This window comes from Mustelus asterias, chromosome 5 (assembly GCF_964213995.1).
Source record: "Mustelus asterias chromosome 5, sMusAst1.hap1.1, whole genome shotgun sequence".
NCBI lineage: Eukaryota > Metazoa > Chordata > Chondrichthyes > Carcharhiniformes > Triakidae > Mustelus > Mustelus asterias.
This window is the reverse complement of record NC_135805.1, coordinates 138,262,719-138,279,028: the sequence shown is the minus strand read 5'-3', so window position 1 is coordinate 138,279,028 and position 16,310 is coordinate 138,262,719. Positions and strand designations below refer to the sequence as shown.

Genomic DNA, 16,310 nt, shown 5'->3' with positions numbered 1-16,310 from the left:
TAGTTTCAGCCTCCTGAGTTTCCCGATTTTGATCTCTGCCGTGCACAGAGTGGGGGAGCTACTCTAAACCGCGCCAGAGTGAAATTGTAACGGTGGGGTGGGAGATGCTATCGGGCCCGGAGAATTCAGTCACGGGCCCGATAATCTCATTTAAATTACATTAAAAATAGATTTAAATGACTTACCTGATCTTCCCGCCGGTTTACTGCATGGTCCTGACCCCGCCGGATTTCTGGCGGTGGGTGATGCGCATGCATCATGAACGCATGCACGAATCCCGTGAGTCGGCACACGCTCGCGTCTCCCGACCCAACCTGCCAAAAAATTAACGGGTCGGAATGGGAGATTTGCCCCCAGAATGTTTTTGGGAGAATTGCCCCCCCAAGTGTCGAATTTGCGTGAAAACTGGAGTAATTCATATTGGGTTTTTTTCAGTGGAAGTTCAGAGAAGAATCTCCCATACCCTGTGCATTGCAGAGGCCCTTTCACTGGCCCCTGGGCCCAGCCCATCTCCACTGATTTCTCCCCACCCCCAGAAGGCTGTCTGCCCCCTCCCAGCTTACTGCACTCCAGCCCGTCCCTCCTTCCCCCACGATACCAACTGCAGAGTGGCAGCGGGACCCCTCCCACACCCACCAGTCACGCTCCTAGGGCCTGCCCCCATATACCCCACCTCCTTGGCACTGCCCCATGCCCGATGGGCAATGCCAAGGTACCCCATGGACATTGACATTTTGCCCCTTGAGCACTGCTAATGTGCAAGTGCCCAGGGGACACACCCTTCCCACCCGACCCTATGGGGGGCCCGAATTGCCCTCTTTCACTCCAGTGGGGTCAGGCTGCTAGTTCCCCGATAGTGGGGAGCTTGTGTAATTCCTGCTGGAGTGAAATATGTTGGCGGGTTGGGAGACGCGAGGGTGCCTGGAGACTTCAGTCCCGGGCTCACTAATCACATGCAAATGAAATTGAAATAACCATTTAAATGGCCTGTGTGTCTCCCTGCCGATTTCCAGCGCAGAGCAGACGCTGCCAGAAATTCAGCACTGAGAGACAGGGTTTGCGCAAACCCCGCGAATTGGCCGCCATGGGATCCTCCCGGCCCACTGCGCTAAAAGATTAGTGCAGCGGGATGGGAGAATTGCGGCCTGCATTTTAAATTCCATCAGAATAACATCACTGATAAAATTATTTCATCCCACCTGCTGTTCGTAAATTCCTTCTGTAGTCAAATTCAGTATTTTTTCGGAACTTACACCCTTCAAAAAATGCGCTCAAATTAAGTAACGATTGAATTGCTTTTAAAAATAGTTTAATTCAAATTGGGGGGAGTAATTTTGAGTGTAGTTAACATGTATCTTAGCTCTTTCTCATTACCAGTGGAAAACTCTTCTATATAATATAAATGTACATGTCTGTTTACACCTGCCCTGTAAGTCTGGGATAGTCCTTTCTACTGTGACAAAAATGCAGTGATGATGGAACTGAAGTGATATAGTATTTTCAGTCATAGAAGCCTTTTGTTCACCAATCCTGCACGACCATCATAAAGCCTTGCTCAATGGGAGCACTGGTATTAGGATCATCACAAGAATGTTATGGTGCTTCTGGTAGTGTTGAATTGCTGAAAGAGTCTACAATGTGAAAAGTCCAGGTGAAGTAAACACCTGCCTTATTATCCTCTGCTTACTGCATTAGAGAGGAAAGTTCTGTGGAGTTCTTTTTGTCTCTGGAAAAAATAATTATTTGCTGCTAAATGGACTACATTTTTCTGTACCAGTGCAAGCCGGCGTGTTAACTGAACACTCATTTTTCAGAACGGTGATGCTCCTGTTGAATTTTTTGTAGAGGGGACTAGAAGTCGTACCGGAAAATCTCTGATTCCCAAATTAGGTGAGCTTGAGGGTATGTTTTAGTGGGGTTGAAGGGCTCCTATGTCACTGAAATTCTCTGGTCATGCAGTCTTAAACCATACAGGTCCAAAATGTTGTGATCTTTGCATTGTTTTAATTATCTGTTATCTTTGTGATACTAACAAGAAGTGTCTGGGACCACCTGCAATCCTCTTCCACTTTTTCCAAGAGCCCTGCTATTGTGTGCATGCCTGCACCATTCACAACCCAGCACTGTAGAGATGGCTGGTCACCTGCAACAAATGAACTATAAATTGATGTGAAACCTAGACCACAATTTATTGCATCCAGTTTAACAACTTGCTATCAAGGCCTTTGAATTCATAACCTTGGGTTACTAGTCCCAATCTAGAACCACTATGCTAATATATCCTTGTAAAAACTGTATATTTGAGATAGAATCCCTACAGTACAAAAGGAGGCCAAATCTGTACCGACTATAATCCCACTCAGGCCCTATTCCCATAACCCTCATTCACTCTGCTAATCCCCCAATTTAGCATGACCAATCAACCTAACCTACACATCTTTGGAGTGTGGGAGGAAACCAGAGCACCCGGAGGAAACCCACACCGACACGGGGAGAATGTGCAAATTCTACACAGACAGTGACCCAAGCTGGGAATTGAATCCGGGTCCCTGGCACTGTGAGACAGCAATGCTAACCACAGTGCCCCCCCCCCCCCCCCCCACCCCCCACCCCCTACCCCCTACACCCTTGCACAATTGTCACTTTAGATTTTGGACTTTCTGTAGACTATGAACCACAATGCTTGGAGTGCCCTTTATCAGTGGTTTCATTAGAGAAATAAGAGGAAGTGATGGAACTTTCCACACAGCATCACTACCTCAGATATTTCTGCCACAATTCAACTAGGCATGGTAAACTTTTAAGAAATATAATTATCTGTTTCTGAAGACAGGAATGGAGATGTGACAAGAAAAAAGACGTGCATGATCAGCCAAATGATCCTTGGTGGTTGCTGAAATTTCATATGTTTTCCGGGTTTTTAAGTTGTCTCCAACTTATTTCATGGAAAGAGAATTGAAAGTTCTGTTTAAAATTATATTGGAGTACAACTGGTGTTCAATGTCATTTTAACAACATTGAAATATTAAATAGTCATGAATATATACAACAAAAACAGAAAATGCTGGAAAGTCTCAGCCGATCTGACAGTATCTGTGGGGAGAGAATCGAGCCAACGTTTCGAGTCTGGGGCAACTGCCACATTCCTCAGACAGCCCTTTAACAATCTGTACCTCTGTTCTGCCATTCATGAGCCTTAGCTAAGGCTCGTGATGCCCAGACAGTTCTATACTGATGGCTAAAAAAAAAATCAAGATCATTCAGATTGGCAGCACCATTGCAAATTGAAAACTACATTGCAGTTAATCGGAGTTTAGCTGACTCAGTCTTTGAGGTACTTGTTTACTTCACTAAGTACTTGAAATACTTACATTATGGAGTGGCCTCTGGCAGGATTCTGTGTTACTGCAGAGAGTTTCAAGTAACATAAACACATTTTGCTTCTCTTTCCTCTTCCTGGATGCTTTTTCATTTCTCACAACACTAACGTAACTACTAGTTATGTCTGAATAAATGTTGTATGTATTCAAAAAAAGCAAAATACTGTGGATACTGGAATCTGAAACAAAACAGAAAATGCTGGAAAATCTCAGCAGATCTGACGGCATCTGTGAGGAGAGAATAGAGCCAACGGTTCGAGTCTAGATGACCCTTCGTCAGAGCTGAGAGCAAAGAGAATCAGCAGAGATTTATACTGTGAGGGAGGAGTGGGGGTGGGATACTGAAAGCGCATGATCAGCATGATCATATTGAATGATGGTATTTGTAAAACAATTTGATAACTATTTTATGACTGCTGCAATGTTGTCTGTATAACTTTCAGTACTCTTACTTGTATCAATTCTTAAGATGTTCTCGTTTGTAGGATTATTGAACATTGCAATTGAACCTTTCCTGATGGGTGAAGTTTTCGACATGTACTTAGTTCCCATAAGTATAAGCTATGAGCGAATCCTGGAGGAATCCCTCTACGCGCATGAGCTTTTAGGAGTACCAAAGCCAAAGGAATCAACTTCCGTGTGTACAGGTTTCTTACTGTAATGTCTCCATTTTCGCTTTTTCTAGTAACAACATGATTACAAATAAATGATCAAACCGATTTTCTATTCTAGGGTTTGTTGAAAGCCAGGAAGATCCTGAGTGAAAACTTTGGAAGCATACATGTTTACTTTGGACAGCCCGTGTCGGTGAGATCCCTAGCAACCGGGACAATCAGGAGGTCTCAGTACAACTTGGTCCCCAGGTCAGTTCTCAATACTTAGAAACATAGAAAATAGGTGCAGGAGTAGGCCATTCGGCCCTTCGAGACTGCCTATTCCCCCTGGCGAAGCGCTGAGCTGGTCACTGCGCATGTGCTGATCTATCAGCTTGAACAGTTGACCTGATGTCTAAGCAGAGGAAAGGCTTGAGAATATTATTGAAAAGAAACCATATATCCTAATCTACAGAGTGCAGAGGTATGATAAATAGGTAGCACAGATTATAATTATGTCCTGATGTAAATCAGTAAAGAGTTACCCACCCCAAAGAAAAACTGCTGTAACATGAGTAATGGGATCTCCTCCCGTTTAACATGGGAAATCATTGCCATAATACAGTAAATGCAATGCATTACTTTAATAAGATCTGTTGGTTTAACATGGTAAATATATTCATTCCAAGTTCATAAACCCCTCAAGATGCCAAAACAAACATACACAAACCTTTTGAGTATATAGCACATGGGCACTCATTTCTTGAGAGAAAGTTTGACCACTGTATGCGTCTGATCTGCTTATACTTCATTCTTGTATACTCATGTTAAATAAGGTGCTATGAAAAGGAAATGAGCAAGATGAATTCCCAATCAGAAGTCGAGTGATATTGTGCTGTTTGACACTAGTAAGACCTTTATTTGTGTGTTAATTTTGACATTTATACAGACATATTCCTCGGAAACCATCTGGAGATGTCTATAGGTTTCTCGATGCTGTTGGCCATAGAATGGTGCTGTTGCAGCAGAAAAACATGGTCATTAGTCCCTGGGCGTTGTTGGCTACAGTGATCATTCAAAATCTGCCCAGCCTGCCTCTTTCTGATCTCACCCGGCAAACACTATGGCTCAAAGCGATTGCAGAAACATTTGGTGCTTTTCTTGACTGGCCCAGTAAGTAATAAAAGTTTGCTTTAGAAATATTTGTTTTGATGACACTGTCTTAGTCATTTCTAACCTCTACCTGTCTCATCGGGTGTTAGAACTGTTTTACTGGTCGTGTATCTGCCCCACACACAAAATGTTTTCCAAAAATTTGCAAATGATTGTAAAAGAATCATTTTCTAAACACATTTCCAGCAATCATGAGTAGCTCTTGATTTAGTTTTGTTTGAGACGAGGAGAAAGATAGTGGGATTATTTTACTTTCTCCTCACCTCTAGGTTGTCTGCAACAAGATGTGTTTTAGAGGGAGTATTTTAAGCCTTTTGAGTGTTGTGATTTTTCAGGAATAACCACGAAGCAGGCTTTCAGGTAAATTTAAATCAGAAAAAAGATATGGGCCCTATTTTAACATTTTGATTCTGAGTGCTGGGAGGACTTGAAACTGGGAGTATTTCAGATCCGACTTTTAGACCCGTTCTCCGGCACCCCCATTCGCACTCTGCCTAAAAAAATATCAGCGATTCTGAATCGCGCTGCACAAGCCTGTGGGCGGGGCTTAACCCGCCCGAAATCCTGCAGCTCCGATCGGCACCTCTAACTGCGCATGCGCAGAAAAAAAATGATAGAATGCGGCTCCCCTGCCACATCGCTCCCGGGCCGGATAATGCCTCCCCCTGGCCCCCACAGACATTGTTCCAACCCCACAACATTACTGACCCCCCCCCCACCACCCAGACCGATTGCGGCCCCCTCCTCCCTTCCCTGCACTGATCTCGGGCAGAGTGGCAGCGGAACCCCCTTCCCCCACACCGATCTCGGGCAGAGTGGCAGCGGACCCCCCTTCCCCCACATCGATCTCAGGCAGAGTGTCAGCGGACTCTTTCTCCCTCCCCACCCCCCTCACCTATCTCAAGCAGAGGGCCATCGGCACCTACCTCCTCACTAACTGGATCGCTCAAATCAGACTTTTGTGGAGCATGTCTGCTTTGTGCCGATTCTGGATGGGCGAACGCGGTGGTAAACGGGGAAGTGCCGGTAACGTTGGGCATGCAGCCCATTATAAGCATGCAAATTCATTTAAATGGCCATTGCTCCCATTTTGGGCACGGTCCCGATCGTGGCCACCTTCGGGTCTTGGTAAAGGGGGAACTGGTGCGGGTGCGGATTGCGCTACTCGCCTCATGCCTGATTTTAGCAAATTTTCACGCCCGAAAACGGGCACAACGCAATGGTAAAATGGGGCCCAATAGGTGGAATTCTCCCCAAAATATTCTAAGTGTCGATTTTGCGGGAAAACTGGAGTAAATCACGCTAGTTTTTTCAGTGCGAGTTCACACTAGAATCTCCCACACTCTGTGCAGTGCAGAGGCCGCCAACGTGAATATCAATAAATCTCAGGAGGTCGGGCCTATTCACACCGGAGAGGCTGAAACCTGTGGGCCTCTGCGCATGCACAGTGGCCCCAAACTGTCAGCCTTCCGGTTTGCTGGCCCACTGATTGTCTCTAAGCCCAGGCACAGCCCCAATACACCCCACCCCTTTGGCACTGCCTGATGCCTGGGAGGCAGTGCCCAGGTGCCCCGGACATGGGTACTTTGCCCCTTGGGCAGTGCCTGGGGGCACAGGCTGGCACTGCCAGGGTGCCCATGCCCAGGGGGTACCGTCCAGCCCCCTGGGGGGGCCCCAATTGCCCACCCTTCACTCCAGTGGGGATCAGGGGACTAGCTCCCCAAAGGTGGGGAGCTAGCCTGAACTCCACTGGAGTGAAATACTCCTGGTGGGGTGGTAGATGCTATCAGGCCTGGAGAATTCAGTCTCAGGCCCGCTAATCACATTAAAATAAGATGTGAAGTACTTACCTGCCGTTATGCTGGTTTCCAGCGCGAATCAGATGGCGCCAGAAATCCGGCGTTGGGAGGAGGTGCGGCGGGAACGCATGAGCGAGTCCTGCGCTTGCCCAGACGCGAGATTCTCCCACCATGCTACGCTAGGAAATTAGCACGGCGGGGTGGGAGAATCAAACATTGTTTCTTCAAGCACCCTGAAAGGTAAACACAATGAAACACGCTCGTACACAGATAGATACAGAGGAAAAGACGGAACCTAGAGGCAAAGCATTCATTTAGGTGATTGGAAATACAAGAAATGAATTGTTTTCAAATTTGGGTCAAAAGGACTGTTTCTCTGCCACAGATCCTGGACAATCCTGGAGAGGTGGCCACCTTCCCACAGGTTCATGAGCAAAAGAAAGCTCGAGCTGAAATGAGGAGACTTTTAAAAACAAGAGTTATGATGATCCAAAATTAAGACACATGTGTTATAGGCCAAAATGGGTTTTCGCTTGTGGGTCTTTGGATGAATGGAAGTTGGATGCTTCAAAGTCTCCAAATGAAGTAGCCAAAATCTTTACAGATGAAGACCAGTTAGTGTCTCTCACTCGCTTGGTCTCTCTCTTGCTTGCTATCTCGTGCTGCCTCTCACGCTCTTGCTCACTCGCTCTCTCGTGCTTGTTCACTCTCTTGTTCTCTCTCTCTCGTGCGCTCTTGCTCTTTCATTTTCCCTCTCCTGCTCTACCTCCTCCACCCCCCACCCCCGCTCTACCTCCACCATCCCCCCCTCTGCCTCCTCCCTCCCCCACCCCCTGCTCTACCTCCTCCTCCCCCCCCACCTCCCGCTCTACCTCCTCCCCCACCCTCCCGCACTACCTCCTCCCCCCCACCCTCCCCCCGCTCTACCTCCTACTCCCCCCCCCCCCCCATCCCCCGCTCTACCTCCTCCCCCCCATCCCCCGCTCTACCGCCTCCACCCCCATCCCCCGCTCTACCTCCTCCCCCCCCACCCTCCCGCACTACCTCCTCCCCCCCCCACCCCACCCCCCGCTCTACCTCCTACTCCCCCCCCCATCCCCCGCTCTACCTCCTCCCCCCACCCTCCCGCACTACCTCCTCCCCCCCACCCTCCCCCCACTCTACCTCCTACTCCCCCCCCCCCCCCCCATCCCCCGCTCTACCTCCTCCCCCCCATCCCCCGCTCTACCGCCTCCACCCCCATCCCCCGCTCTACCTCCTCCCCCCCCACCCTCCCGCACTACCTCCTCCCCCCCCACCCCACCCCCCGCTCTACCTCCTACTCCCCCCCCCACCCCCCGCTCTACCTCCTCCCCCCATCCCCCGCTCTACCTCCTCCCCCCATCCCCCGCTCTACCTCCTCCACCCCCATCCCCCGCTCTACCTCCTCCACCCCCATCCCCCGCTCTACCTCCTCCACCCCCATCCCCCGCTCTACCTCCTCCACCCCCATCCCCCGCTCTACCTCCTCCACCCCCATCCCCCGCTCTACCTCCTCCACCCCCATCCCCCGCTCTACCTCCTCCCCCCATCCCCCGCTCTACCTCCTCCCCCCATCCCCCGCTCTACCTCCTCCCCACCCATCCCCCGCTCTACCTCCTCCACCCCCATCCCCCGCTCTACCTCCTCCCCACCCATCCCCCGCTCTACCTCCTCCACCCCCATCCCCCGCTCTACCTTCTCCACCCCCATCCCCTGCTCTACCTCCTCCCCCCCCCCCCACCCCACCCCCCGCTCTACCTCCTACTCCCCCCCATCCCCTGCTCTACCTCCTACTCCCCCCCATCCCCTGCTCTACCTCCTCCACCCCCATCCCCCGCTCTACCTCCTCCACCCCCATCCCCCGCTCTACCTCCTCCCCCCCCACCCCCCCGCTCTACCTCCTCCCCCCCCCACCCCCTGTCCTACATCCTCCTCCCCCACCCCCCGCTCTACCTCCTCCCCACCCCACCCTACCTCCTCCCACCTCCCCACCCCTCGCTCTACCTCCTCCTGGACCCCCACCCACCCGCTCGACCTCCCCACCTCTGCTCTACCCCTCTCCTACTCTACCTCTGCCCTCGTTCTCCCTTTCTCTCTCAGACTGGTTGTTCAGGCAGGATTCAATTCTTGCTGCAGTTATGGTTCATCTTGTCCTGTTGGTTTTCAGACTGCCCTGTCTCTCTCTCTCTGGTCCTTGGATTAATCAGATTTGTTATCTGAAGTCAGTTTTTATCTTTACATTTCAAAGCCTCTTGTTCCATCTAAGAGTAGCTGCTCAGCAGGCCTGGCAGCACCTGCAGCATTTATTGAGAGGTGAATACTGCACTAATGCTCAATTGTTCTTAGTTATTGACATTTTAGCATGTATCCAGTTTTTATTGTTCTGTGTTTAGATTCAACTGAATTTCACTGTATTGTATTCCAGGAAATGTAACAAACGAGAAAGTAATTCGCTCCAGTCTCGCCCTGCGCCACAACATAGTGAAGACGGTCAAAGACCAGGTTGTGCTTTGCCAAGAGGGGACCCCAGCTGAGTTCACAGTTGAAAATATTTTCAAGTACACTGTCTCAGTGCTGATGTGTGCATCCTATAGAAATCAGATACTACATATTTTTGTGCGCCCTGCCTTGGTGGCAATTGCATTTCAAAATGCACACAGTTGCAGGAGAGGTAAATCATTTTTTTAAACGTTTAAACTCAGACTGGATGGCACAGTGGGTTATCCTTTCACCTTTGGAATCTAGATTCAAATCCGCTTCGGGCAGACGGGATGAAGGCCTCTATTTGTTAGCGATGAAGAATAAATGTGAAATAAATTTGAGCTACTTTCTATTGTGGGTTCACAGCTCAATTCCCGCAATAGTAGCATTGAATCCCAAGACAAGTGGCATAGAGTTTGGTGAAGTCTAGAACTATGGTCAGAGGTTGGGTAAAGACCCATTGTCGGAGTGGGGGAAGATGGTGGGAAGAGTGCTGGTAAAAAGTTGAATGTTTCTTTTTATTTGAGTAAGTTGCTGCTGAAAGGCAACTATAAATACTTTTACCCTTCCTTCAGCAAAGAAATCAGTTTACAAGTGGATTGGTTTAAAAGATTGATTGCCTGCTTATGTTATTGTACTCTAACATCTGTGCTGATTTTCGAAGCACAAAATGTTTTGAATCTGCTTCCATGCCCTTGATTGGCTTCCTTCTGCCACCTTACCTCACTTGTTACTTCCCCTTCAGCCATTTCCCAGTTCCCAGCCTGACCCCAAAGCCCACGTTATTCTGCATGGTTCCACTGAGTTTCAGCGCCAGAGAGAGTCTGCTTCCCAGCCCAAGATTCATTCTCCTAGGCCAGAGTTCGCCTCTGGCAGTGACCATCCACTTCACCTTTCTTCTCTGCGAACAATTCTGTGCACCACCTGCATCTTCATTTATATGGAAATACCGCCTATCAGTGCATCCTCTGACATTCTGCCCCTCGAACAGTTGTTGGGCTTTACCGATCGCCACATCTATCCCCAAACTTAGATAACAATATATCAATGCTCCACACTGATTCCACCTTCCTATGCCAACTTTATCTCACTGCAAGATCTCTGACTTCAACTATGGGTCACTCATATTGTCTCTTTCCTATTCCCCGGCACGGTGGCACAGTGGTTAGCGCTGCTGCCTCACAGCGCCACAGACCGGGATTCGATTCCCGGCTTGGGTCACTGTCTGTGCCGAGTTTGCATGTTCTCCCCGTGTCTGCATGGGTTTCCTCGGATGCTCTGGTTTCCTCCCACAGTCCGAAAGACGTGCTGGTTAGGTGCGTTGGCCATGCTAAATTCTGTGTACCCGAACAGGTGCCGGAGTGTGGCGACTAGGGGATTTTCACAGTAACTTCATTGCAGTGTTAATGTAAGCCTACTTGTGACACTAATTAATTAATAAATAAACCAGATATGTCTATCCTGATAATGATTACATAACCAAGCCAAAGTAACTTTAACTCTCCCTGTGCCCATTCACATATGCATTTTGGCTGCCTCTCTGGACTCCTATCTTCACTTTTCATTCCACTCCTTTTTACTTTTCTCTTTATCCCTTCCAGAACACACACTCCTGTCATCATGCCTCCTTTCATTACTCCCCTCTTAGGTACCCTGCTTTCCTAAATCCCTACCCTATCACTTCAAACATACTCCTCTAACCATCTAAGACTTGACTCTGGCCACCCCTCTGCTCACCTATGACTGGAAAGTCCATTATACTTGTTTACAAGCCCCTTGCCACCCACGAGCTCATTATGGATGATTGTATCAACATTATGGCCTTGATAGTATCTGGCTAAGAGCTGATGACACCTATCAGCTAAAGGAAGTCTCCCTGCCTGCGAATATCTTCCGTCAGCTGTCCCATCCACACTATTGCAGTGGAGACCTGGTTCTTGCACCATATTATATATCTTTTGTCTGTTCTCCATCCCTCTCGCACTTTCTCCTCCTTTGAGCATCCCACCTTGTTCCAACCCTCACACATCTTATTTAAAATTCGATTCCTCCCTACACCCCATTAAGAGAAAGTTCAGCATGTCGAGCTTTAGATTCCTAACGAGAGTGACAGGTTGCAGGTAATCTTCTATTCTTTCTTTCAGAGGATGTCTACAGCTGCTTCAGCAACCTGCATAAAGTATTCTCTGACGAGTTTATTTTTTTGCCGGGAGATCTCGTCAAGGTAATGTGATGTGTCGTGTGTGGTGTAAAGCAGGGCTAAGAATAACCTGTGTCAGACAATTTGCTTCCTAATGCACATTCACTCCCCAACAGAGAGTTTAGAAATGGATGTTTCTCATATACGTGCTGAATGTTGGGGGGGTGGGGGGTTGGGTGGCTAATCTCACCCCATTGCCAGCCTCCCCGTTGCCGGCCCCGGCCTCCGATCCCCAATCCCACCACCAGCCCCCACTCTCCCATGCAGAATACCCCCTATTCCCTCCCCACAATCCTCCCCTCAAACCCCGGTTTTGCTCTGCCCCGCAGGGCTCGCCCTCTTGTAACTGCCCTGTGCCCAGTGGGCACTGCCAAGGTCCCTGGTTGGCACTGCCCAGGGGGCACCCACCCTGCCCCAACCTCCTGGGGGGGCCTCAATGGCCTCTGGTCGCACCAGCGAAGCCATCATGTCTGGTCTCCATTGCTAGTGATCCCTGCTGGTGTGGACCTCCACCGCAGGGTTGGTGGGGTGGGGGGCGTCAGAAACTTGAGCAAGCCTGGACAATTGCATCCCAGGCTCGTTAAATAAATGGAAATCAGCAGTTCCATATTGTAATTCGCCTCGCGCTGTTCCCCAGTGCAAGGCTGATTACATCCAAGAAATGGACTGGGAAGATCATGGCCGGCCAAACGCCGATCATGTTTCCCATTTATTCCCTCCCGCTGACATTTCCTGGCCCGCTGTGCTACTCGAGCAGCGCAGCGGGCTGGGAAAATCATGCCCCTGTTAATTACAATGTCTTAAAAGCAAATTACTGCGGATGCTGGAATCCAAAAACAAAGAACAGAGCTGGCAATTCTGACAAAGGATCATCCAGACTTGAAACATTGGCTCTATTCTCTCTCCACAGATACTGTCAGACCTGCTGAGATTTTCCAGCATTTTCTGTTTTCGTTGTTATAATTAAAATGTCTTGTAGGTTTGAGTTATTTACTGCAAAAAGATCTCACAAAATAACTTGAGAATGTAATAGCAAAGTCTTTTTAACACCTACATACACTGAATGTTAAATGATTAACTGTGAAATTACAGAATTTGAGAGTCAGATTTTGTAGTGGGTGACCTCTTGTCTTGCTCACTTGTGATCTAGATTCTGTGCCTCAGGGTTTATTGACCACAAGCTGTTTGGTATTGTCACTATTTTCTTTTGCTGCAGGACTTTGATGAAGGGTTGTACTTGCTGGTGAAGAGCAGTGCCATTCAGGGCTCCCACACAGACCTCTACATTTCCGAGAAGGGCAGCGTCACCATTTCCTTTTTGTCAGACATGTTCAGACCTTTTCTGGAAGGTTATCAGGTTAGCTGGTGAATTTTCTGTTGACGTATTTTATTTTTTAAGGTCCACAAATATATTCCTTTTCCTTTGACTTTTTTTTCAATTTGAGAGCCAAATACTTCTAATAATTGAATTGGATTCCTTTAGATTTCTGTGGTCACATTCAAATATTCTGTCATAAAGAAATCTTTGTCAAGTTCACTAGTTTTTCATAATCTCTTTTATATTCATCAGGTATTGTGTAATAATTGCAACAGTTACTGCAACAATAATTGCACCCTTGTCGTACTCACTATATATTTTTTATTCATGCCTGGGACATGGGCGTCGCTGGCTGGCCAGCATTTATTGCCCATCCCTAGTTAATGTTTACTAGGCAATAACACAATCAATGCAAATATAAGTCACAACCTGTGTGTTAGGAGTTATTTAAAGAAAGGATTGAGAATGAGTGTGAAAGAGAAAAATGTGATGAGTGTCCAGGATAACAGGGAGCCAAAGAAACATCCATAATTACAGGTTAGCATTCAACCAGTTTGTATGTGAACATGTCTACCCCACAGTCAGTCATCTGGAATTAAGAGGTCATGTCTCTCAAGTCAAACAGGTTTTATGGTCTTTCTACAGTAGAACAGATACAAGTGTGATTACCATGTTCCCCGTAACATTCTTCACGCATATTTTGCATGATAGTTAATAGAAGCATAGAATCTTTAAAGTGCAGAGAGGCCATTCGGTCCATCAATTCTCCGAAAGAGCATCCCACCCTAGCCCTCCCCTCCGCCCTATCCCTGTAACCTCTCACATTTACCATGGCTAATCCACCTAACCTACACATCTTTGGACACTAAGGGGCAATTCTTATGTGTCTTTATATGGATATCACCAAAAGAACCTGCCAGAGTTTCAATAATTTGAGTTATTTTCGGTCATTGCTATCTGCTTCTCAACAGAAGACCTCCCAACAAAGACGTAATGTTTCATACCTGCTCCATATCTGGTTTCTCAACGTTCTGCTTCCAATGTATTAAGAAAGGATCAGCTTAAGGAGTTGCTCAATCTTTATACACTGCATGTCAAATGCTTTTTATTTTCTCATTTGGCCTCAGCCACATGATGATTAATCTTTGATCCATTTGTGTATATTTCCTCCCTTTTTGAATTCTGTCTCATTTTTCACACCTTACACAGCTTATTTCTGCAGCCGGTTGACATCCATCCTGTTCCTTTAGTTCACAATACTCACTGCCCCAAATAGAACTGACCAGGGCCTTAGCTTTGTTAACGCTGTGAGATCATTTGCCCAATTAACTGAATGCTGCTAAAACAAACCCACTTCACCTTGTGATACCAACCTGTCCTGTTTTTGGTAGCTGGTGCTATCTGTAACACTTTGCCCTTATTTTATACCACTAACACAGTCCTGTATTAATCCCATTAACTGCGTTGGGTTACAGAATCACAGAATTGTTAGTCATTCGGCACATTATGTCTTCACTGGCTCTCCCAAGCAGCAGTTCACCCAGTGCCACATCCTGGCCTTTGCCCTGTAGCCCTGCACATTCTTCCTTTTCAGGTAATAATCCAATTTGCTCTTGAACCCCTCGACTGAACCTGCCTCCATCAGAATTTCAGGCAATGTATCCCAGCTCCTCACCACTCGCTGTGAAGATGTTTCTCCTCGTGTCACCATTGCTCCTTTTGCCAATTACCTTGAATCTGTGTCCCCTTTTTCCTGATCTTTCCACCAGTGGGAACAGTTTTTCTCGATCTACTCTGCCTGGGTCCCTCATGATTTTGAATACCCCTATCAGATTTCTCTCCAGCTTTTCTCCTCTCCAAGGTTAATGTCAACAGCAATGCTCAGTCTCTGTTAACTTACTTCAGATAGTGTTCAATGCTGGCAAGGCTTATTACTGATCTCGAGTTACCCTGAGATGATGCTGCTGCCTTGTATTGATGGAAGTGTAGGGTTATTGTCCACCTGTGCAGCCTGCGATCTTCTGACTATTCTTGGATCTAGTATGTCTCTTGTTTGGATTGAATGTGAATTGGTGTTTTTGGAGCAGGCAAGGATTAGGGTTTGCTCCTTTCGCTCTGTGCATTGCCTTTGTGACTCTGAGAAAGGAATAACATTTTTAAAGATTTAAATGAATCCTTAAAGATGCTGGAATACACAGCATTTACTAATGTAATTATTCTATAGTGCTTCGTAGTAGGTTTGGCAAGTCTTACGACATGGAAAGATATTTTCAACTTTAACATTTTCTATTTTTGCTATGTTTTAAAGTTTGATTTGCAGCTTAAATACTAGTTTTTAGAATATGAGGTTGAGTTTTTTTTTGTGCTAAACAATCTTCTGGTCCACTACAAATACACAATTTTTAAATTTAAAAAATATTGCACAGTTCTCTCTTAAATAGAAATATTTCTATCTGTAGGTTATTTGCAAATATCTGCAGTGCACAGAATTCACTGACCCCTTTACTGAGAAGACGTTTATCTCTGAAATACGAAGCTATGCAGCAGAAAACATTTTAACAGGTATTTCATCTTAAAATGTGTTTGTTTCAACTGTGATTTTCCTTTTAGTTGGCCCTAGAAGATTTGGATTTCCCCTTTAACAGAGAAAAAAAGATAACCTGAGTTTCATTTGTGGCTACAACTTAAAAGTGCCTGTTTTAAGATTCATTTAATTGTGCTGAGGGTGACTGTTGGGTGCAGGGAGATGTGTTGGCTTTCACTGCAGTGTTCTTCTCAAGCACACCTTAGGTACTCATAGGCCAGATGCCTTAAAAAGCCAATTAATGTGCCTGGTCTCGAGTGCACCAGTGTGAAAGACTTTGGTGAGATTACCAATTATAGGGAGCTCGACACCATGGATGCACCCTTCTGGTTTCCTTGTCTGTTGTGGCCGGTTAACTCGGATGGTTAGAGCGTGGTGCTAAAAACGCCAAGGTCGTGGGTTCGATCCCCGTACTGGCCAAGTGTAATTACCTGTGTCTGTGCTGTCCAGGCTGATGTGAATCAAAAAGAAATGTCTCACATGCCTACAAAGTGTGTTTCACTGTTGAGAGTGAGAATGTGACTTAGTATAATAATGTCAACAACAACTATTGTTCTTGGTTAAAGGGTGAGTCATTCATGGAGACGATGTGTATTAAAGCAGGATTGTGTATCTATTCCCATTATAGTCTGAATCTTTCTGAAACATAGGTGCCATAAAATATAATGAGGTTCTTTCGATGGATATGCAGAAAAACGCACTGTCTGCTTTGGTCCGGCTCGGTGCCATGGAGAAACTGAAGATGTACGTATTAGAAAAAC

The 16,310-nt window shown here is 46.9% G+C and overlaps 1 protein-coding gene and 1 non-coding gene across 4 annotated transcripts in view; both read left to right on the top strand.

Annotated features, from left to right (window-relative positions):
• The window catches only part of gnpat (glyceronephosphate O-acyltransferase), a 37,686-nt gene that overhangs the window by 17,652 nt on the left and 3,724 nt on the right, over positions 1 to 16,310 (top strand). For 2 of the 3 annotated variants that reach the window (XM_078213356.1, XM_078213355.1), the window contains 9 exons: positions 1,815 to 1,890; positions 3,866 to 4,017; positions 4,113 to 4,243; positions 4,923 to 5,146; positions 9,392 to 9,637; positions 11,592 to 11,671; positions 12,864 to 13,004; positions 15,425 to 15,527; positions 16,200 to 16,293. In XM_078213356.1, the coding sequence (XP_078069482.1) occupies positions 1,815 to 1,890; positions 3,866 to 4,017; positions 4,113 to 4,243; positions 4,923 to 5,146; positions 9,392 to 9,637; positions 11,592 to 11,671; positions 12,864 to 13,004; positions 15,425 to 15,527; positions 16,200 to 16,293 (1,247 nt within the window). The remainder of the gene's footprint in view (positions 1 to 1,814; positions 1,891 to 3,865; positions 4,018 to 4,112; positions 4,244 to 4,922; positions 5,147 to 9,391; positions 9,638 to 11,591; positions 11,672 to 12,863; positions 13,005 to 15,424; positions 15,528 to 16,199; positions 16,294 to 16,310) is intronic. The other variant, XM_078213357.1, reaches the window with a different exon arrangement.
• On the top strand, positions 15,896 to 15,969 carry trnaf-aaa (transfer RNA phenylalanine (anticodon AAA)). Its single transcript has one exon. It is a non-coding gene; the product is annotated as a tRNA-Phe (tRNA).